The sequence below is a fragment of the Denticeps clupeoides genome, chromosome 4 (assembly GCF_900700375.1).
Source record: "Denticeps clupeoides chromosome 4, fDenClu1.1, whole genome shotgun sequence".
In the NCBI taxonomy this organism is placed as follows: domain Eukaryota; kingdom Metazoa; phylum Chordata; class Actinopteri; order Clupeiformes; family Denticipitidae; genus Denticeps; species Denticeps clupeoides.
This window is the reverse complement of record NC_041710.1, coordinates 9,207,970-9,232,409: the sequence shown is the minus strand read 5'-3', so window position 1 is coordinate 9,232,409 and position 24,440 is coordinate 9,207,970. Positions and strand designations below refer to the sequence as shown.

Sequence of the window (24,440 nt, the reverse complement as noted above, 5' to 3'; positions counted from 1 at the left end):
AAACAGTCATGTTAATCTGGATAAAAAGTTTATCTGATGTTGTCTGAAAAAAAGAGAGCAGGCACTTTATTGAGGTCACGATGACGAGCTGACAGGGGAGGGAAGCGCAGAGGCGGGACATTATGGGAAACAAGGATTTATTAATAATATTACATAAACACAAATAAACGCAGCTCGGTGGTCGAAAAACAGTGAAACAAAGGGGCGATTGCCAGAACTCAAAACATAAACACATTCACCAACGGAAGTCAAGTTCATGACTGAGTCCACGAAAATGGCATCCCTGTAGAGGGACGGAGCCACAAACTTTTAAACGCTGTCCGGATTGGGCACAGGTGATGTGCCAAGGTGCCGTTAATCCTGACAGAGCCCCCCCTCCCAGGGCTACGTCCTCGGAGCCCCAGAAGTACCATCAGTGGAGGTGGCAGGGCTGTGTCCTTTGGAGGACCCGGTGCCTTGGGCTGGCTCTCCGGCATGGTCCCGCATGGCGGCCTCGGGCTGGCTCCCCGGCGTGGTCCCGCATGGTGTCCCTGGGCCCTCAGACTGGCTCCCCGGCGTGGTCCCGCATGACGGCACCGCGCAGGGAAGCGGTCCCGGAGGCTCCAGCGACCGTTCCAGGTACCCCAAGTTGGTACCTTCTGGCCAGCTTCCCTCCCTGCACCGCGCAGGGAAGCGGTCCCGAAGCCTCCGGTGTCCGTTCCAGGCACCCAGGCTGGTGCCTTCTGGGCATATGCAGCCCCTCTCAATGGACGTCCCCGCTGGCAGAGCGGCCAGCTTCCCTCCCTGCACCGCGCAGGGAAGCGGTCCCGGAGCCTCCGGTGACTATTCCCGGCACTCCAGGCTAATGCCTTCTCGACACATCCGGGCAGAAGGAAGGCGGGTCGGCGACCGGAGGCGGAGAGGCGGATTCCCAGCAAGGCGACAATTGTGAACGGGCGCGATGGGCAGAGCTCTGACTGCCCAAGATGCGTCCTAGTTGCTTTCGTCATCATCCGTCTCGTCCCAGTCCACGGGGAGCCTGGCCAGCAGAGCGCAGAGTCCCTGGCTCGACATGGCGAAGATCGTGTTGGTCGCATCCTCTGCGCTCGCTGATCACGTCACTTCCTCGCTGCTGCCGACGACATCGTCCTCGCTCCGCCCACTCACCCGCTGTCCGGATTGGGCACAGGTGATGTGCCCAGGTGCCGTCAATCATGACAATCAATCATGATTTCCTATTTTACTGGAGATCCCACAAGAGATGTCTTCTACACCACACAGTGGAGAAGGCTCCTTCATGAATTGGGGCATCTTTCTTTCAATGGAACATGGCGCAGGCATCACACTGAGGCTGGCCATGTAGGCTGGCCATGTTACGGTGGGCATCCCTCCTGAGTGACTCCTCTGTGTAGTAATGACTGGGTCTTTCAACAGGACAACACTGCAATTCATGAAACCTGCCTGATTGATTAACAGAATATAGAGAATACAAACATGGAGCTCAGACATATTTGGCAAGGAGCAATAATTTCTTCTGATTCTCATTATGGCATCATGTACATACATATATACAGTTCACTGATGTGAAGAAGTTGGACATAAGTGTCACTATGAGATACTCTTTCACACCCAGTAGACCTGATGTCTGGATCGACCGATTTAGGCAGGGTCCTAATTAGACACATATTAAATCTTCAATGGAAATCGGCAATGGGTAAATGATTCCAACAATTCTTTAAGGTGTGGCCGTATCAAAAACATTTACCGAAATCGACTTTTGAAGACTTACTCTAGTTTTCAGGGACTTCAACATGGGCTTAGACCACAGTAGTAGAATGGTGTGTTTGCCAAAGTTGTTTTCTAAAGTGTGCAAACTTCACACACAAGGTCTGAGTCAGGATTCAAATTAACAACCTTAGTGGGGCCACATAACTAACCACCATGCCACTGTGCGCCCCATAATTATATTACGTTTAACTATTTTTGCTAAAACAAAAATTGGGTTCTAAAAGAAGTTAATAACATTATTGTACAATGTACAAAGTATAAGACACAGGCCGGAAATTTGTTTTAATATGAAAAATATTCTATTTTGCTATATCCAGATGGTGGCAGTAGTTCAGCACCACGTCTTAAAAGCAGTAGAGGATTTAGAAGGGGGAAGTACTCTCAAACTTAACTTTGCTTTTCAGCTCTTGTTCCTGTACCTGCATCATAGCCCACTGGCTACAACATGGTAAGTACTTGGTAAGAGATTTCTGTTGTTGTGTGTTTGAGCACAAAATATCATAAAGGACTCCTCACATCCCACTCATGGCCTATTCCAACTGCTGCCATCAGGCAAGAGATACAGGAGCATTAAAACAAGGATGAACAGACATAAGACTGTTCTCTTATGCCTGAGGTGCTGAGCTCCAGCTCTACTCAGAAGCTGTTTTATGCATGATGCTGTTCTGTTAATTTCTTATACTCATTCTCCTGAGAGGTAAGATTCACATTCAGATGTAAACATCTTTTGTAATAGACGCAGCATAAAATATTTTCTACTGTGTATTGAAAAGCAAGAGTATTTTATCGCTTTTTTTAAAAATCTATTCCTTTAAACTAGATGTCAGGAAAGCAAATGAAATTTCACCACAAAAAATGTTTCCAAAGAAGAAAGATCAAGCATTGATCTGTCTTGCAGTTACTCTTCTGCATCCACTCTACAATGGTATCGCCAGGATCAGTTCCACAGTCCCTCCATATCGTTACATATTGCAGCTGGAACAGAAGAAACTTCAACAGTGGAGCCTCGACTGTTTGTGAAAGTGAGTCAAGGCAGAAACCAAGTGTTCCCCCGTCCCTCCTCTACTTAAGTCATACTCTGCTCGGTTCTACTGTACTACAGCAACAGAACCCAACATTGTTCTGTGCTTAAAAATGACTGCATTAGATATTAAACAACATTAGGTGTCTGTTCATGTGTTACATGTGAAACATGAATTTGTTTCAATGGAACAATCTATTTTTCCCAGGTTACCCCACGACAGTAACACTGAATGCTAATAAATATGTCATCTGTTCTAAAAATGTCATCTGCACCAACACAAAGAATTTTTTTACTGTCTCATGAGGGACACATACATGAGGATTCCACATAGTCAGTTTAGTAATTTAATCAAGGTCTGAATTTAATATCACAAAAATAAATTAACTGATATTTTGCATGTCTGACTTTGGTCACATGGATCTTCTATGTTGTGTTAGTTAATGAAGCAGCTTTTTTAGCCTGAATATGAATGTGTGTGCTTGCACCATTGCAAAAGCAAACTTATACACAATGTATAATAAACATATATCAGCAGCAGTATTTGCACTGTTTTACTTGATACATTTTTATTTACTTGATACTATTATTTATTTGACCTGTTTAGTGTTACTCTTGCACTGTCTGTGTCCCCTGTTTGCACTTTATGTAGCCCAGTTTGTCAGTGTCGCACATGTGCACATTATGTCATTATGTAACTTTGTTTAATTGTTCAAATGTTACATGTAGCACCAGGTTCCGTAGAAACCTTGTTTCGTTTCACTATGTACTGTATAACATGTATATAGCTGAAATGACAATAAATCTCAACTTCAACCTCAATATCATTATCAGTCACAAGTGGGCGACATTGCAGCAGTCTTTAAACTGAGTAGTGATGTGTTGAAAGCCCCACCCGGAACCCAGAATGCATGTATATTTTACACATGTATATTCACAAAGAGACAAAGAGAGACAATATTTCAGAAGCGATACAAGAATATGAGAAGAATACTCAACTTCTCAGACATGAAACAGTGGCTGATATATACTGTTTTCATTTTTGCTCATTTGGGTATGTTACCGGTCTGGTTAATTAATAAACTACTGTATACATTTTTTTTTGAAGAAGCGATTGTAGTAATGTTTTGTATTTGTGTCCAGAATCCAGAGCACAAGAGACTGTTGAGCAGCCAGATGGATTTCTTTTTGCCTCTGAAGGGGAATCAGTAACACTGGACTGCACATTCAGAACCAGCAGAGCAATGCCATATCTCTACTGGTACCAGCAAAACTCTAGTGGACTGCCTACATATATTCTACAAAGGGTCTCTAAATCAGGATCAAATGATAAGAATTTCGAAAAGAGATTTAATGCCAGTATCATTTCAACGAGAGTTCCTCTGACGATCCAAAGCTTGCAGGTGTCTGACTCCGCTGTGTACTACTGCGCTCTGCAGCCCACAGTGACACATGCGCTCACAACCCCTCTACAAAAACCCATTTATTTCAAATTCCACATTTCCAAGGCACATGGTCACAATATCCAGATATTAAAATACATTTATAATATATAAAATATGTAATTGCATCACCTGTACAAAAAAGAAATCAATTCACTTTTGTAACAAAAGATATTCTACGCTCTTTTAATTTTGATCAATTGATCAGGATGTCGGCATTGGTCAAATGTGAGATAATTGGCCCACACCCATTTTGTCAAAGATTGAATGCCCAGAAAGCTAAGGATCTAAGGCCCCAGATGTCCTCACTGACATCTTCAACATCTCACTGAGCACCACCATTGTTCCAATGAGGCACCGGCGGTCGGGATCACCTGCTCTCTTTGTCTTCCCCAGACGGGAGACACCGGAGGTGTGACGTCAGAAACAACAAATTCTGATTGGTCTGTGACAACTTCCCATTAAATCAAATAAAGGATTGTTCACTTGTGGTCGGGGACTTACTCTTCTTTTCATTTTGGTTTTCTCTGTAACATTGGTACCTTTTTACTTACAATATTCGCATGTAACTGCAATAATAATTTACTGGTGTTAATAAATTACATTTACATTTACAGTATTTATCAGACGCCCTTATCCAGAGCAACTTACAATCAGTATTTACAGGGACAGTCTCCCTGGAGCAACTTAAGGTTAAGTGTCTTGCTCAGGGACACAATGGTAGTAAGTGGGATTTGAACCCGGGTCTTCTGGTTCACAGGCGAGTGTCTTACCCACTAGGCTACTACCACCAAATTAGAAACTGTTCATCCTTTTAACCTCTATTGTGCCATGCCTCTTTCTGCCAGGTAACATCAAGTTAGAGTGGTTTGAATACAGTGCTTTTGTGTAGATAGAGAGAATTTTTTTTCTCTATTCTCCACAGTTTTACTCTAGTATATCGGCTCTTGCATCATATATTTCCTGCCAACATTTCCCCTCGTCCGCTGTACAGAGGTCAGTGTGGCTTCACTTGCAGTTTCGTGTTGCATTCAATTAAAAAAAAAAATTCTAATTTTATTTGTCACATACACAGTCATACATGGTATGATATGCAGTGAAATGCTTTAGTGACTGCTACAGACCACAGTATTGCAAATATTATACAATGAACCAATATGCAAATATTGCAAACATAACCAAATATTACACTTTTATATTTTTAAGGTGTGCAAATGAGTGAAGTGAGTGAGTGAACTTTAAAAAAAATTGTGCAAGTGTAAAAAATGTTTGTGCAAGGATTCTGGGGGGATTGAGTACAGAAGTGATTGAAAGTGAAAGTGCTCGAGTGTATTAGAGTTCTATGAAGTGTTGTGGTTGTTTAGAGCTCATATAGCCTGCGGGAAGAAGCTCCTCCTCATTCACTCTGTGTTGGACTTCAGGGAGTGGAAGTGCTTCCCTGATCGCAACAGAGAGAAGAGTCCATTGTTGGGGTGGGTGAGGTCCTTCACTATCTTCCTGGCCCTGGTCCAGCACCGCTTGCTGTAGATTGATTGAAGGTCAGGGAGCTTGGTACAGATGGTGCTGATAGAACCTCCCTCTGTAGGGCTCGCTTGTCCTGCATGGTACTGTTCCCAAACCAGGTTGAGATTTTTTTCATCAGGATGCTCTCTATGGTGCAGGAGTAGAAGTTCCTGAGCACCTTGGAGGGCAGTCTGAAGTCTCTCAGGCGTCTGAGGTGGTAGAGACGCTGCTGTGCCTTTTTCACCACGGTGTTGATGTGACAGGACCATGACAGGTCCTGTGTGATGTGAACACCGAGGTATCGGAAGCTGTCCAATCTCTCTCAGGAAGCTGGGCTCCTGTTGATGACAGGGGTCTGGTAGGTCCTCCGCTGCTTGGTACTAAAGTCCACTATTAACTTCCTTGTCTTGGTGACGTTCAGGTGGATACTGTTCCTCTGGCACCAATTCTCCAGATTTCCAGGTAGGCCGTCTCATGTCAGAGATCAGACCCACCACGACGATGTCGTCAGCAAACTTAATGATGGTGGTGGAGTTAGTAGTGGCTGCACAGTCGTGGGGGTACAGAGAGTACAGCAGGGGGCTCAAAACACAGCTCTGGGGGGCTCCAGTGCTGAGAGTGATGGTGGCTGAGACATGTCTGCCCATCCTTACTGCCTGTGGTCTCCCAGTTAGGAAATTGGAGATCCGCTGAGATATGATGTCATCTGTACAGCGGTTTGGACGGTTAGCAAACTGCAGTGGGTCGAGTGTGTACGGTAGTGAAGAAATGATGAAGTCTCTGACCAGTCGTTCAAAGCACTTCATCACTACTGAGGTGAGGACTACGGGGCGGTAGTCGTTGAGGGAGACAGGGAGGGTTTCTTTGGGACCAGAACAATGATGGATTCCTTGAAGCATGTGGGGATCACCGACTGAGATAGAGAGAGGTTGAATATCTCTGTGAACACAGGTGCTAGCTGGTCTGCGCAGGCTCTGAGGATTCTCCCCAAGATGCCGTCTGGTCCTGCTGCTTTCCCTGTGTACACTTTCCTGAAGGCCCTCCTCACGTCATGCTCGGTGATGATGTACGTGTTTTCGGTGCTGGAAGTGTCGCTTAAATATTTGGCAAAGGCACGATATTTAAAAATCCGGACAGGACAGGTGTGGAGACGCCCTCTACTGGACGCATGGTGCCAGGACTTCACCCACACACAGCAGGCCCTGAGTCAGACTTAATTTGGTTCAGTATAGGATTAGTATAAGTATTGGATTTTATAGCACCAATATAAAGCAGCAAAAATGTAACGTGCTGTTGTTCATATACTGGTATTTACTAGCATTCATTTTCATCATAACTTTTAAAATTGTGAATCAGGGGGAGGTGCTACATTTAGTGTCAGTGGCAAAAAAAACTCAGCATAAAACAGAGGAAGTTTGGATGATTTGGATGATTCAAGCAACAATGGTGGTCTATTGCATCATTTTATTCTCAGCGCTCTCAGGTAAATTTATTTAGGATGATTTCTCAGAAGATTCTTTTGACTTACAATGTTCTATAATTAAATGTGTTTTATTTTATATATAATCTGTGTCTAATCTTTATTTAACACAGTTTAATTATTTAATTTTTTTTTTTTTTCCAGAATACAGCAGTGGAAACACTATAAAACCTGTCAGAACCGATGTGAACACTGATGAAGGATCTACTGTAACCCTGAATTGTACTTACTCTTCTGCTGTTACTCTCTACTGGTATCGTCAGTATCCAAGATCAACTCCACAGTATCTGGTCCAAGCCCTCCACAGCACTGGGAAATCCAAAACGTCAGATCTAGATTCCCGAATGACAATTAGAGTAAAAAAAGAGAAAAACGAAGTGTACCTGGATATAACGCCTGCTGCAGTTTCAGACTCTGCTCTGTATTACTGCGCCATGCAGCCCACAGCAACAGGAAACACAGGGACAATGTACAAAAACCTGCACAGCAAAACACAGCAAGCTAGATATATACAGTATATATGGCATCTTGTACAAAGGGTGGAAATGACCAACAATCTCCAATCTGTGCAATGATTTGCGAAAACTCCTCCTGGTTAAATTTCTGGTTTGGCTTTGTATTTACGGAGTTTGCATAGGTTTTACAACCCTGTGTTGGGGGTGGCTAGGAGAAGGTGATGCTCTGGTCTTGACCGGGTCAAGAATGCCAAGAAGGCAGCTAAAAGAGACTATAATATTCTGTTAATAACATACAAAGCTAAACATGGATTGGTCCCTGACACAGATTACTGCCCTACACGGGAGTTACACACTGTGAATGAACAAATTTGCAGCAGATGGACACAAGAGAGTTTTAGGAGGGGTGGTAATGGGTAACATATGAACCAGAAGATCAGACCCCACTTACTACCATTGTGTCCCTGAGTAAGACATTTAACCCTGATAGTCTCCAGAGGGACCGTCCCTGTAACTACTCATTGTAAATCACTCTGAGTAATGCTGTAAATGTTGACATGAATATTAATATCTCCTAGTGTTATAGTATTAGCAAAAGATTTACAAAAAGTTGAAAGGTTGTACATTTCAGAATGGTTTACATGGTCTGGCTTAGAAAAGTTGTCATGGAGAAAGGAGCCTTACATTTAAATGCTAAATGAAGACAGTTTACTTCAACAGCATAACAAGTTATTACATGTTATAACATTGAAGATAAAGTGTGGGATTTATCAGCCCTTATAAAGGGCCTTTGTGTTTTGCAGAGCCTATAAAACATTGGTGAATATAACTTTCCAAATGTCTATTAAACAAATGCATCTGTGCATTGTGTTTGTTTTCCTGTAGCATGAAAGCAGTGAGGAATGATGAGCAGCAGCAGGGACTTCCTGTCTGAATTCTTCAGCTCTTATTTAACTGAAGGTCATTTCTAAACCACATACAGAGCATCACCTCAGAGGAGCACTTGCGCATGCCCTGACATGCTACTAATATTCCACATGGAGAAAATCTTACTTCTGTACATAGTTGTGATACAAGGTGAACCACTTAAATTATAAAATATATTTGTCTTTAATCTCTTAACATCTTTAATTCTTTTCATCCTTTAATCCATACCTTTTTTTACACAGATGCACTGACTGATAAAGTCATTCCTGATGGAGATCAGTACAACTACGAAGAAGGACAGTCCATCAGACTGAGCTGCAAATATGAAACCAACAGTCAAAACGTTTTACTTTACTGGTACAGACAGTATGGAAATCAGGAACCTCAGTTTTTACTGTGCAAAGGTGGGAGATCGTGGAGTTATGAACATATACCTAACCCCAGGTTTGGCTCTTCTACTTCTCAAGACGCTACAGAACTCCTCATTAAAAGTGTTACTGTGGGCGATTCGGCCCTGTACTACTGTGCTCTGAGAGCACAGTGTTACAAATTCCTTTAGACCCTGTACAAAAACTCCTCTCAGAACATCAAAATAATTTCCTCATATCAGTCACATATCATTAGAGTTTTAGAGCTGAGTAGAGTAAGTGTGGTTGCACCTGTAACCATAGAAAACATTGATCTTAACAGGATCCTTGTTCTTTTATTCTATACAAATATTAAAAACATGAATTCTTTAAAAAAAATACAATCATTCCAGATATAAATTTAATAAATTCAAACACATTTTTCCTTTGATGACAGGTACATTCTGTTCATCTTCATTTATATTTGAATTCCAACACATTCAGTTTCAAACAGAATCATTGCTGCCTCCCTTCATTATAGTTACAGGCTGCTGTATTAGATTGTTTCCCTTTTTATTTTATTATTGTTTTTTGGTATGTTTCATTATTTGAAAGAAAATCTCTAAAATAACTAAAAAGATTAAAACTGTTAAATCCATTTGCCACTACACAGTGCATCACTTTTTCCACATTTTGTTATGACACAGCGTTATTCCAAAATTCTACACACAACTCCCCATAATTACAATGTCAAAAAAGGCTACTAAAAAGAGAGAAATCACATGTACATAAGTATTGGTCATTGGGACATTCAAAGCAGCATAATTGTTTCTGTTTTCAGAATATTTTTCAGATTTGTGCCCCGATACAATCCTGTCTACAGGCACCTTTTATGGCTGCTCACTGCTCACTAAGTGTGATGGAGTAAATGCAGAGGACACATTTCGTTGTGTGCTTGCTGTGTATGACAAACACTTCCCTTTCACTTAACCCTAACCTTTTCTTGTGTTTGGCTACTTGTGACTAGTGAATTGTGTTGTTTAAGTTTATTCTGTGACAGCCCCTTCATTCTATTGGCTCTGACAACTCAAATGAGCTGACAGTCTTGCAAACTGGCCAATAAGAATTGCAAGTAATTTAAAGAGTGAACAGAGAGTTGACTGCTGAAGAATGCACATGAGAAAAATTGAACACAGCAGAGGGCGCTCTTTCTATTGACTCATATTGCATTGTTTAAGATGATGATCTTTATTAGTCCCACAAGTGGTAATAGGCGAGTATGTTATAAAAATTCACTGTACAAATAAGCAAATAAATAGTACTAGAATAGCGAAATATAAAATATATATTTGTGAATTTTAAAATAGCCTTGTGAGCCAATCTGCTGCAGTTATTCTGTTATTGGAACTGTAATTATTACAGAGGCATATAGTTAAACTACAATATGATGTAATAATATTAGTTTTACATAAATTATAATATAAAATATTTTATATAATAATTATGTAATTGTATTATATAATGATTATATTATAATCCTCAAAGCAGTTGTAATAGATGGAGTAAATAATGGCATGTAAATTGAAACAAATGGGTTTTATAGTTTGGCTCCAAGTGAATCTCAAATGACACACATTGTGCCAAAATAACCCCAAATGGATTTAGGAGAGTTAACCAAGATTTCTCTACTTTTTTTACTACTAGAACTCCATTTTCTTTTTTTTTTTCAGCAATATTTCTGATGCAGGTTATGGTCAAGAATTTGTACTGGCCATTGTCTCACCAGCCCTCCAAAATCATGTCTCCTCATAAAACCCCATCATCTTGTCCAACCTTTTGACAGGGACCAATTCCCCTCTCTAAAGATCCTTGATCCTCCTTCTATATTATCATCACTAAGAGTAGTACTATAAATATTATAGCAATGCCTAGAGTATATGTCTTGATTGTTAAAATGTGTATGTATAATTCCACAGTAATGTGCATTTTTTCTTTAAAAAGTGATTTAGTTAGTTAGTTCATTGCAGTCACCGTAGTGACACAACTATTCAACACACTCTGTTAGACTCGGTCTTTGAATTTCTTTTCTTTGTTCATTTCATTGACAGAGCATTACTTCATTCTTGGCAAATTACAAGAGCAGTGCTCCTACTGTGTACAAGAGGAGGAGCCTTACTTGTATGGAATCCTGTTATTTAACAGAAACAAGCCAGCCATGAAGGTTCTCTGCTCTCTTCTGTACTTGGCACATCTAATTTGTGAGTAAATGTAATAAAATAAATATTTTATTGGTTATTTACAATAATTACCAAACCTCAATCAATATAATTGACAACTATGTAACAACATAACAATTATAAAGTTTGTATTTGCACTGTATATTGGCAATTATAAACTGAAGTAAAATTATTGGAAATATTGCATTTTTCAGGTTGTAGTTTTGGGCTGACAGCTCTGAAAACTGAAGAGATTGTCTGGGAGGGAGGAGCTGTTACTCTTTTCTGTAAATATGACGACAGCTCTGCAAATAATTTGCAGTGGTATCGGCAGTATCCTGGATCTAAACCTGAATTTTTAATTTTGACTTTTCCATCATCAACGAGACCCATTACTTCGGACCCCCCTCATCCCCACATTACGGCTAAAACTAACAAAACTCATGCGGAAATGGAGCTCCGGTCTGCGGCAGTATCAGACTCTGCTATGTACTACTGTGCTCTGACGCCCACAGTGGCAGGAAATCCGGAAATATTGTACAAAAACCTGAGTGAAAAAGAGCTTCCTGGCCAAAAACAAGTTTTGTTTATGCAAAAAGATATTCACACAAGTCTGCTGCATTTGCAGGAATAAGGCTGAAGGCCAAGGCCCTACAGTACCGTTTCATGGAACAGTGGGTCAGTGTAGGCATGAAGGAAGGACACAAATGCACGACTTGACAAGACGGGTGATTTACTCATAACAGAGACATGTGGTAAAGTGGAGTAACCTAGTGGGTAACATACTCACCTATTACCAAATGTAAACGTGAAACAGGAAAACGCATTCAAAACACATTCACATACCCGACAAAGACTAAACACAAGAGGGCAGTATATATACACTCACAACAACTGGTGCAAACAGTCAGGTTCATCAGGGGCAAACTTGAGGCCTCCAAAGAACCGTGACAGGACTCCCCCCTCCATGGCACGTCTCCTGAGGCGGCCAAACTCACCCCTGGGGAAGTCAAAGTCCTCCAGTTTAGTCCTCCACCTTGTCTTGGTGGTCACTGGAAGCACCTGTACTGTGCAACGGGTGTCTTCAACCCCACATAAAAAATACCTTGGCTACTTGGGTTGGCAGTTATGTGAGGAGCCTGTGGAAACAGTTACTCAGCATGATGGGAAAATCAGCCATTGCTGACACACATTCAATCTTCATTATTTTGTAAAATGGTCAATAATTTACAGAAAAAAAAATGTTAATTCCATCCATTTCTCTGTAATTTACACTGATATTCACAGAATTGTGAAATAATATTTTTTTCTTGAATTGGACAGTGTTGGGAAGACCACAGTAGTGAAAGGCCTTCAAGGAGGTGCAACTACTCTACTCATGCCAAACTATATCTATATGATGAGATTCCATAGAAACGGGATAAAAGACGAATAACTGAACAAGGTCAGGATATGTGGACAGTAACGTCTTCAGATGGCTGAGTGATGCCACAGTGGTTCTACTCCAGCGCAGAATGCAGGAGAGACTGTTCCATATTCTGGTGTGTACTGATGGTCTAAGTGAAATCCGCAAAATCACTCACTGGTTCTATTGGTGGCCGTTCGTTCTGTCACAAGCGAGGAGGGAGGAACCAAATGCGAGTGAAATCAATATCAAAGTCAACTTTTTTGTCAACTCACCATATACAAGTACACAGAGAGATGAGAATGCGAAGCAAAACTCTCTTTTTTTCCGGGAGTGTGAAGAGTCCATGTGAATTGTCTTTCACAGTGCTGCAGGATCAAGTGTTAAGTGTTATAAGTGTTGCAGCTGTAGAGGATGCTCTCAAGGGTAGAATGTGTAGAATGTGGAGAGGATGGGTGGGGGGAGACTCAACCGTTTCAGCCTCTGCAGGAAACGCAGTCTCTGTTGAGCTTTCATGGTCATTAAGGTGGTGTTGTGCATCCCCCACCCCCACCCCCAACACACACACACAGAAACATAACACATATTAAGAATTATGTATTTACATATTAATATATTTTATTGTAAAATCATTTGTTTGAGCCATGATTGACTTTAAGCAGACAAACATACACAGGGCTTTGACCTTTTCTTGTCCATCTTCCATTGGTGTTCATTTTTGCACTCTATTATTAACACCCATCCTCCAATCTGAGGATCACCCTAATGTAAATTAATAGTTTAATTTTGCACGACCCAGAAAAAGTTTATTGTGATATGTCACAATAAACTTTTTCTGGGTCGTGCAAAATTGCAGAAAAATTGATTGACAATATTATGAATGTAATGTGCTTTATTTGGAAGCACACCACGTCCCTCTCCTTTCGATAGGTGTGAGACTTTAGCCCAGCAGCAGCAGTAAGCAGGCACATCAAAGACCTCACTTTCACTTCCCCCATGTATGGGTGTATCGTGTTGTATTTTGTGAGCTGGTAATTAGATGCCAGCCAGTCAGAGAATCTCCTGCCTCTCCCATGAAGCAGCAGCCGAACCTTGCAAAATGAGTGCGCCCTTACTAACCACAAACGGGAAATTAAAAAACAATCGGTGCCCATGCAATCATGATGTCAGGGCAACATTGGCGCATGCAAAAAAATAAAAAATAAAATTGCAGATGCCTGTGATGCTACCCTGGGCAACCGCCCATGTTGCCACTAGTTGTGCACTCCAAGGAACTTGGTCCTTTTTACAATCTCTACCGCTGAACCAATTATATATTTTTATCAACATTCTGTCAGGATGCGGTCCGAAATGGGGTTACCGAAATGGAGTTTAATTGTTGTCCTGTGTAATGTTCCCTAATCGTTTTCGCCTGTGTTAATTGTATAAAGCTGCCCTTTTTCGTTTCTGTCCACAGTCAGGTCTTTGACGTTATGTTCCGTGTTCACCAGTGTCTACATCTCGGATGTCTCCCCGTCTTGTGATTCACCATTAAACCCCTGTTCCGTGATGTCAGGTGAAGCGTCCTTCATTCCTCGTCACTCTTCGTCCTCCTCTCCGTTCACCCGCCGCGTCATGCCCGCATGGACGTGACAGAAAGACCTGACCCACATTTGGACGCCACCTGACGCAGCCTGGCCTTCCATGGCTTCATGTTCAGCAGGGTCCCGACCCCTGCCTCTCAGTCCCGTGTCTGGCGGCGTTGAAGGTGTGGAGCGGCCATTCAGCGGGGCGAGCCGGAGACTGACAGGGAGAGGTGCCGGTACCACACTGGCCCGAAGCCGTCTGCGCTGGAGAACCGCCGCTCGCCCATCGTTAATACTGGACCATTCATTCATTCAATCAGTCATTTATCATTCCTCCCTGTTCATCATCTTTTCTCTCCTCGAATCGATTCCGTTTGATTCCTCCTGTCCACTCGGACCATTTAAGACTGTGTTTTAGACTTTCCTCCCTCCTTCATGGACTGCTTCTTCTGGCCCGCCAGGTGTCGTGCCATAGGAGGGGGGATTCTGTCAGGATCCGGTCCGAAATGGGGTTACCGAAATGGAGTTTAATTGTTGTCCTGTGTAATGTTCCCTAATAGTTTTCACCGGTGTTTAATTGTATAAAGCTGCCCTGTTCGTTTCTGTTCGCTGTCAGGTCTTTAACGTTATGTTCCGTGTTCACCAGTGTCTACGTCTCGGATGTCTCCCCTGTCTTGTGATTCACAATTAAACCCCGGTTTCGTGATGTCAGGTGAAAGCGTCCTTCATTCTTTGTTCCTCGTCACTCCTCGTCCTGCTCCCCGATCACCCGCCGCGTCATGCCCGCATGGACGTCACACATTCAGAGTCCCTTCATCCTTGTTTATCAGTCCCAGCATAGTCGTATCATCTGCAAATTTGATGATGTAGTTGGTGGTGTGTCTGGCTGTGTAGTAGTCTGATGATGGAGGAGGCGTTGCCACCCGTTCAAACTCCCTGGGACCTGTCTTTCTGGAAGTCCAGGACCAAATTGCAGAGAGTGATGTTCAGACCAAGCTCACTCAGTTTCACAACCAGCTTTTGCGGGATGATTATGTTGAAGGCAGAGTTTAAGTTTACGAATAACATCCTGACATATGAGTCTTTCTTGTCAAGACATGTCAAGGAGATCTAGAGGGCAGAGGGTATGGCGACAGTATGTTGGGCCAGGACAGTATGTTGGGCCAGTATGCAAATTGAAGTAAATCCAAGGAGGTGGATAGGTTTTCCTTAATGTGCGGCATGATTAACCTTTCAAAGCCCTTTATGATGAGTAGTGTGAGTACATATCACAGCTGCCTGAACCCATTGACCTGGAAGTCATCCACCCAAAGGTCAACCACCAGTCAGACAAAAATTTCCAAAGATTGCAAACTCATCATCTATATTTATCATGTTGCTATAAGCCTTACCTTGATCTGATGTCTTCCTTGCCGACCGTTTGACCCTGACCTTGATTCCTGGATAATCCTCACTTGATCCTGTTTGAACCTGGAGTGTTTGACTACTCTTCAGCTTCTTGCCCCCCACGCCTGTGGTTCCCAGTAGAACTATCTTCTCCACCCTACCTCCTGCTATGGAAAATACGTCCGGATGATGCACCACTTTTGGGCACTCCGGCTCTTGCTGACTGTCCACGACCGCTCACCTCCCGCATTCCAAGCGTCTATGCTCCTCCAGTCCCATGACTCACGGACTCACACCTGGCTCCCACCCACAAATGCACCCCAGGTTCTGCTGTACAACAGGTTAGTACAGTACCTGACAAAAGATTTGTCGCTTATATATTTTGTAGAAACACCTGCTATTAACCTGACTTTTAATTAATCAATTGGTGTTAGTAATAGCTCATATGACTTCCATGATCTTGAAGGACTGCATCCATGTGGTTTGGCAAGGATTCATGCAATTTATTGATGAAGTCATCAGGAATAGCAAAGAAAGCAGTCTGCCTCCCTTTGGTTTCATCTTCCATGCTTCCTCTCTCATCCTACCCCACATATGCTCAATGATTTTCATGTCTGGTGACTGAGCTGGCCAATCCTGGAGCATCTTGATCTTCTTCGCCTTGAAGAACTTTGATGTGTAGATGGAAGTATGTGATGGAACACCATCCTGCTGCAGAATTTGGCCTCTTTTATCGTTGGGAATATAAAAGGTAGCAACGATATCCTTGTATTTCAGACTATTGAGGTTGCCTTCCACCCTGCAGATCTCTCGCACACCACCATACTGCATGTAACACCAGACCATAATTTTTCCACCACCAAACTTCACTGTATTCTGGGTGAATCTCAGATCTATGTGGGCTCCTGAAATATTTGCGCAACTGTGGTGTAATTCAACAGAAGATTCATCTGAAAAATTCACTTTTCCAGCGTCCATCTTTTTAGCAGGCTGTGGGCCTTGGCAAATGCCACACGTTTTTTCAATTGTCTTTTGTTTAGTTCTGGCTTCTGGGCACTGATTCGACCATGGAGGATATTTCGAGACAGAATCCGACAAACTGTTCTGGTTGACACAGGGACTTCCGGTGACCAGGTCTTGTGAAGCTCTGCTGCAGTGGAAAATGGGCTGGACTTGGATTTTCGAGCCACAAATGGTCCTCTTGAGCAGTTGTCTTGCGGGGTCTGCCTGACCTGGGCTGGTCAAAAACGTCTCCAGTCTTTTTTATCCTCTGTACTTGATGCTGAGACACATTGAATGTGTCTGCCACATCAGCAGTGGACCTGGTCTTCAGCCTCTTGATAATCAACACTTTCTGTCTGATAATCAACACTGTCAGGGTGAATCTTAGGCATGTTTAGAGGTCTAGTTGCAGTTGATGTGAATGTCTAGTGTACTGGGGTTCTTTTTATACACACCTGAGACCTAATTGATCCATTTTTAGTGACAGGTGAAACTCATATGACAACACTTATGCAGAAATGGACTCAATGGGCTTTACCAATTGAATAATAGAATACTTTTATGACAGTTTTGTTTTGCACTGAAACATTATTACAAAAGCTGTTGGGAATAAAATGAGCCATTTCTTGTAAAAAAAAAAAAAAAAGCTTGATTAGAAGTATATTTCAGTGGCACTTAAGGTCAATTTGTACACAAGCGACAAGACTTTTGTCAGGGACTGTAGTCATTGTGGCACGTCACTGCAGGCATCTTCAGCATTGGTATGATGTGCCGGGACCAGTGATGGATCGGAGACATCTTGAAGATGTCTGTCAAGACATATAACGAACTGTTTTTTTATACACTAGGGATGAGCAGGGATGTGCAGAGCTGACAGGCAGAACATCAGCACAAGATCAGTGAACAATTTTAGTAATTTAACAGCACAGTCACTCAATAAAATCTAAGTCCACATTTCACACTAACCAATGAATAAGCTATTTTTAAATCTGCCTACCCTACCCATTTCAGACCAGTCATCTTGTTTTTACAATCCCCAGCTCCTTCCTTTCAACTTCAACAGGAGACAAATCGGAACCCTTATCATGGGAAACACAGTACATTATTCTGTGATCTGTCACAAGATGGCAATATTGCAGAGTTTTGACATGGTGAGAGCCCCTCCCAGAACCTCCAAGGGTGAAAGTGAACCCTCCAAGGGTGGAAGTATGGGGAGTGATATAGTCCCTTCAACTCCTCAAACATGAAACATTGGCTGAGACTTATATTTGTACTTTCAAGTTTTTGGGGTATGTAACTTAAAAATTCAAATAATACATAATCATATTTTGTTACATGTAGTTATATGTTTTGAATTTGTTTTCAGAATCCAGGTCAAAGGACACTGTTGAGCAGCAAGGTGGTTTTCTTACTTTCTCTGAAGGAGAATCTGCTACTTTGGACTGCACATTCAGTACCAATTTGCCGATGCCATATCTCTACTGGTACCAACAAAACAGCAGTGGACTTCCTACATATATTCTACAAAGGTTTTCTAATTCAGGATCGAATGGTGAAAATTTCAAAAAGAGATTTAATGCCAGTCTCAGCTCAAAAGCAGTTCCTCTGACAATCCAGAACCTGCAGGAGTCTGACTCTGCTGTGTACTACTGCGCTTTGCAGCCCACAGTGACAGATGCACTTTTAACCCCTCTACAAAAACCAATCTCAAAACCTGTCTCAAGCATCACAAATGAGCAACAAATTAGAAATTGTGTTGTTCCACGGCACATCCTCATGCTGCACAGTTAGAGATCACAGTTGCAGATGAAAAAACAGGTAGTGCTTCAAATGTATGGGTTGGGTCTTTCTGTCTCATGAAAACAGATAGCAATTAATTGTAAGCAATATTAAGAAATGAATACTAGTAATATTCTTTGTATGTAAAAAATATTATTGTACAAACGCATAATGCATGAATTTGGCAAATGGATGTATTATTACTATGAACATTGTTTGACTTACTTATTACAGCTGTTTGGCTGATGAAACTGAGACAGTAAAGTACAAAGTCATGAAGAAAATTATGTGACTGACTTTTGATTTGAAACCAGCAACACAAACATTGAGCTTTACTGGTACTGGAAGTTAAAGGTTTTGTTAAAAGCAGCTCCATAATGGAGCAACAGTGACACCACAAATGCTTGGTTTAATAACACATTCACACACTCTACATTGAGGAATAAAGACTCAATTACTGCTCTCTATGACTGTGCTCTGTGAACCTACCCAGTTTCCTTAATGCTGAATAAATACCTATAGTATATGCTTCTGCATCACATATTTCCTGCCAACATTTCCCATCGTCCGCTGTACAGAGGTGTGTGTTGTCTCACTTGCAATTTAGTGTTGAATTCAATTAGCATAGTTAGATATTCCAACCCATACTTAATTTTGCAAATGAAATGTGCAGGACATGTAAGGCGTTTTATTTGCAGGATACATCGTACTCAAACTGTGTGGTTATTTATCCCAATAAATATTCCATCTATGAATTTACAGAAATGAACAGTCACAGTAACAGTCAATCAAATGCAAGTGCAATAAAGGGTACAACATCACAAGTGCAAGGGACAGACTCTTTATTTATAACAGAAACTAAATAAGCAATGTGGCCCAAAGATTTATCAAAGCTACATCATTTTAAAAAGCCACAAATAGTAGTATATAGACAAGCACACCAGAATGATGGAAACAGAGACTGGTGCAGCAAAATAGGGTTTAACAAGAATCACGGGACAGGGCGCATGGTGCCAGGACTTTCACACAGCAGGCCCTGGAGTCAGACTTAATTTGGTTCAGAATAGGATCAGTATAGGATTTCATAGCAGCAATATAAAGCAGCAATAATGTAACGTGCTGTTGTTCATGTACTGGTATTTACTAGCATTCGTTTTCATCATAACTTTTTCATTGTGAATCAGGGGGAGGTGCTACATTTAGTGTCAGTGGCAAAAACAACTGTCAGCATAAAACAGAGGAAGTTTGGATGATTTAGATGATTCAAGCAACAATGGTGGTCTATTGCATCATTTTATTCTCAGTGCTCACAGGTAAATGTATTTCTTGTTTGTTCTTTATTATTAACATAAAGATTCTTTATGTTCTACAGTTTTTAAATGTGTTTTATTTTATTTCTATACTTTATTTAATACAGTTTTTGGTTAATTTTACATTATTTTTTCCAGATTACAGCAGTGGAGACACTATAAAACCTGTCAGAACCGATGTGAACACTGAGGAAGGATCTACTGTAACCCTGAATTGTACTTACTCTTCTGCACTTACTCTCTACTGGTATCGTCAGTATCCAAGATCAACTCCACAGTATCTGGTCCAAGCCCTCCACAGCACTGGGAAATCCAAAACGTCAGATCTAGATTACCGAATGACAATTAGAGTAAATAAAGAGAAAAACGAAGTGTACCTGGATATAACGCCTGCTGCAGTTTCAGACTCTGCTCTGTACTACTGTGCCATGGAGCCCACAGCAACAGGAAACCCAGAGACAACGTACAAAAACCTGCACTGCAAAACACAGCAGGCTAGATATATACAGTATATATTTATATATGGCATCTTGTACCAAGGGTGGAAATGACCAACAATCTCCAATCTGCACAATGATTAACGAAAACACCTCCTGGTTATATTTCTGGCTTGGCTTTGTATTTGCAGATTTTGCAGAAGTTTTAAAACTGTCAAAACCATACGGGCATGACATGGCAGGTGAATGGAGAGGAGGACTGAGAGGTGACGAGGAAGGAAGGATGCAATGACATCACAAAACAGGGGTTTAATGGGTGAAGCACAAGACCGGGGAGACATCCGAGACACGGGTGAACATGGAACATAACTTTAAAGACCTGACAGCGAACAGAAACGAACAGGGCAGCTTTATACATTTTACACAGGTGAAAACGATTAGGGAACATTACACAGGACAACAGTGAACCGGAGTAACCCCTTTTCGAACCGGATCATGACAACAACCCTGTGTTGGGGGCGGCTAGGAGAAGGTGATGTTCTGGTCTTTACCGGGTCAGGAATGCCAAAAGGCAGCTAAAACAGACTATAATATTCTGTTAATAACATACAAAGCTAAACATGGATTAGTCCCTGACACAGATTACTGCCCTACACGGGAGTTACACACTGTGAATGAACAAATTTGCAGCAGATGGACACAAGAGAGTGTGTTAGGAGGGGTGGTAATGGGTAACATACTTGCCTATGAACCAGAAGATCAGAAAGTCACAGGTCCAAACCTCATCTACTACCATTGTGTCCCTGAGTAAGACATTTAACCCTGATAGTCTCCAGAGGGACTGTGTCACGTTCCTAAGTCTAGGGGTTTCAGAAACGCAACAAGGGTGTGGAGAGGAGGAAGTCCACTGTTACACACTCACCAGCAAACAAAGCGTACAAACAGTGCTTTTATTCACAGTGAGCTAACAGGTACAATAAACAACAAACTCAGGACAGCTAATAAACATCAAAACAGCCTAAAGGAAGGGATGGGATAACAGCAGGGATCTCAAAACGCACACAAGTTAACAAAAAGGGCACATAACAGGCTAACAGCTAACAGGCTAACAACAAAGGGATCTATCACACAAAGCAACAAGACACACAAATGAGATCCCCAACGGAGCTCCATGCAGATCTCCGTGGACCCTGGGGACCTCCCGAAAGCATAAGTGCCTAGCAGACCCTGGGGACCTCCCGAACACCATCTGAAGTCTCTTTATATAGGTGGTGGTGACCAATGGCAGATGGTAGGTGGAGCTAGAAGGCTTCAACTCCTCCCACACAGTCAACCTAAAAGAGACAGGATGCAAAAACACAGCCAGACACACAGAACACGAGGGAGCGTACATCCAGGGATGTAACAGACTGTCCCTGTAACTACTCATTGTAAATCACTCTGAATAATGCTGTAAATGTTGACATGAATATTAATATCTCCTAGTGTTATAGTATTAGCAAAAAATGTACAAACAGTTGAAAGGTTGTACATTTCAGAATGGCCGGCGAGGAATGAGGACGGAGAGGAAGCAATGGACGCGCTGCAACGCAGCGAGGAGTAAGCTCGGGGTTCTTTGGGAAGGACCGGGGCAGAGGAGAACCAGAAGACGGCGGGTTTCAGGATGGTCCGGGGGCGTGGACTGGACTGGAGTAGGTCTTGGGCCAGGCAAGTTCAAGGTAACCGATGGGCCAGGCAAGTTCAAGGTCAGGGGCAGGCAGAGGTCGTAGCCAGGAAGTTCCGGTCGGGGTTCTTTCGTGGTTTCCAGGGGATCAGGCAATTCTCGTAGTCGTGGGCAGGCGAAGGTCGTATTTCATGAATCACAATTATCTTGGGCGTGGGTGAGAGAGTTAGCGTCTCTGGCGAGTAAACTCATACAAGGAGCGTGTCTCCTTGGGGTTACCTCACTTTTATACTTATCACCGCCCGCTTCCATTTCCTCTTCCGGGTCGTTGTCTCCCAGGCTGGTGAGGCGCCCTTTTTAAAGGGCCTTTGTGTTTTGCAGAGCCTATAAAAACATTGGTGAATATAACTTTCCAAATATCAATTAAACAAATGCATCTGTGCATTGTGTTTGTTTTCCTGTAGCATGAAAGCGGTGAGGAATGATGAGCAGCAGCAGGGACTTCCTGTCTGAATTCTTCAGCTCTTATTTAACTGAAGGTCATTTCTAAACCACACACAGAGCATCACCTCAGAGGAGCACTTGTGCATGCCCTGACATGCTACTAATATTCCACATGGAGAAAATCTTACTTCTGTACATAGTTGTGATACAAGGTGAACCACTTAAATTATAAAATATATTTGTCTTTAATCTTTTAACATCTTTAATTCTTTTTATCCTTTAATACATACCTTTTTTTACACAGATGCACTGGCTGATAAAGTCATTCCTGATGGAGATCAGTACAACTACGAAGAAGGACAGTCCATCAGACTGAGCTGCAAATATGAAACCAACAGTCAAAATGTTTTACTTTACTGGTACAGACAGTATGGATATCAGGAACCTCAGTTTTTACTGTACAAAGGTGGGAGATCGTTGAGTTATGAACATATACCTAACCCCAGGTTTGGCTCTTCTACATCTCAAGACGCTACAGAACTCCTCATTAAAAGTGTAACTGTGGCCGATTCGGCCCTGTACTACTGTGCTCTGAGAGCACAGTGTTACAAATTCCTTTAGACCCTGTACAAAAACTCCTCTCAGAACATCAAAATAATTTCCTCATATCAGTCACATATTATTAGAGTTTTAGAGCTGAGTAGAGTAAGTGTGGTTGCACCTGTAACCATAGAAAACATTGATCTTAACAGGATCCTTGTTCTTTTATGCTATGAAAATATTAAAACCATCATTCCACATATACATTTAATAAATTCAAACATATTTTTCCATTGATGACAGGTAAATTCTGTTCTCAGCTTTATCTTTGAATTCCAAAACATTGCATTATCAAACAGAATCATTGCTGCCTCCCTTCATTATAATTATAGGCTGCTGTATTAGATTGTTTCCCTTTTTTTATGATTGGTTTTTGGTATGTTTCATTATTTGAAAGAAAATCTCTGGAACTAAAAGATTCAAACTGTTAAATCCATTTGCCACTACACAGTGCATCACTTTTTCCACATTTTGTTATGGCACAGCCTTATTCCAAAATTCTACACACAACTCCCCATAATGACAATGTCAAAAAAGGCTACTTGTGGTCTTGGCAAATTTATTAAAATAAAAAAAGATAAATCACATGTACATCAGTATTGGTCATTGGGACATTCAAAGCAGCATAATTGTTTCTGTTTTCAGAATTTATTTTTAGATTTCTGCCCTGATACAATCCTGTCTTCAGACAATTCGTCCCCAGGCACCTTTCATGGCTGCTCACTGCTCACTAAGGGTGATGGAGTAAATGCAGAGGACACATTTCGTTGTGTGCTTGCTGTGTATCACAATCACCTCACTTTCACTTTTCATTTAGGATTCACTTAACCCTAACATTTTCTTGTGTTTGGGTACTTGTGACTAGTGAATTGTGTTGTTTAAGTTTATTCTGTGACAGCCCCTTCATTCTATTGGCTCTGACAACTCAAATGAGCTGACAGTCTTGCAAACTGGCCAATAAGAATTGCAAGTTATTTAAAGAGTGAACAGAGAGTTGACTGCTGAAGAATGCACATGAGAAAAAGAGAACACAGCAGAGGGCGCTCTTTCTATTGACTCATATTTCATTGTTTAAGGTGATGAGCCTTTATTAGTCCCATGAGTATGTTATAAAAAATCACAAATAAGCAAATAAATAGTCCTAGAATAGCTAAATAAAACAGTGAATGTGAGTTGTAAAAATAAAAATATGTCAGTATATATATAAAATATATATTTGTGAGTTTTAAAATAGCCTTGAAAGGAAATCCTTTGCAGTTATTCTCTGTTATTGGAACTGTAACTATTACAAAGGCATATAGTTTAACTACAATATGATGTAATATTAGTTTTACATAAATTATTATATAAAATATTTAATATAATAATTATGTAATTGTATTATATAAGGATTATATTTAAATCCTCAAAGCTGTTGTAATAGATGGAGTAAATAATGGCATTTAAATTGAAACAAATGGGTTTTATAGTTTGGCTCCAAGTGAATCTCAAATGACACACATTGTGCCAAAACAACCCCAAATGGATTTAGGAGAGTTAACCAAGATTTCTCTACTTTTTTTTACTAGTAGAACTCCATTTTCTTTTTTTTCAGCAATATTTCTGATACAGGTTATGGTCAAGAATTTGTACTGGCCACTGTCTCACCAGCCCTCCAAAATCATGTCTCCTCATAAAACCCCATCATCTTG

General features: G+C 41.5%; 2 gene segments (V, D, J or C); both read left to right on the top strand.

The window, feature by feature from the left end:
* Positions 1–3,741: 3,741 nt before the first annotated feature.
* LOC114787773 (T cell receptor alpha variable 40-like) lies at positions 3,742–6,795 on the top strand. The segment is given in 4 exon segments: positions 3,742–3,842; positions 3,932–4,233; positions 6,105–6,163; positions 6,771–6,795. Coding segments are annotated over 4 exon segments (459 nt in total).
* Positions 6,796–9,010: 2,215 nt separating this feature from the next.
* On the top strand, positions 9,011–12,153 carry LOC114789311 (T-cell receptor alpha chain V region CTL-F3-like). The segment is given in 3 exon segments: positions 9,011–9,039; positions 11,051–11,200; positions 11,374–12,153. Coding segments are annotated over 3 exon segments (591 nt in total).
* Positions 12,154–24,440: the final 12,287 nt, after the last annotated feature.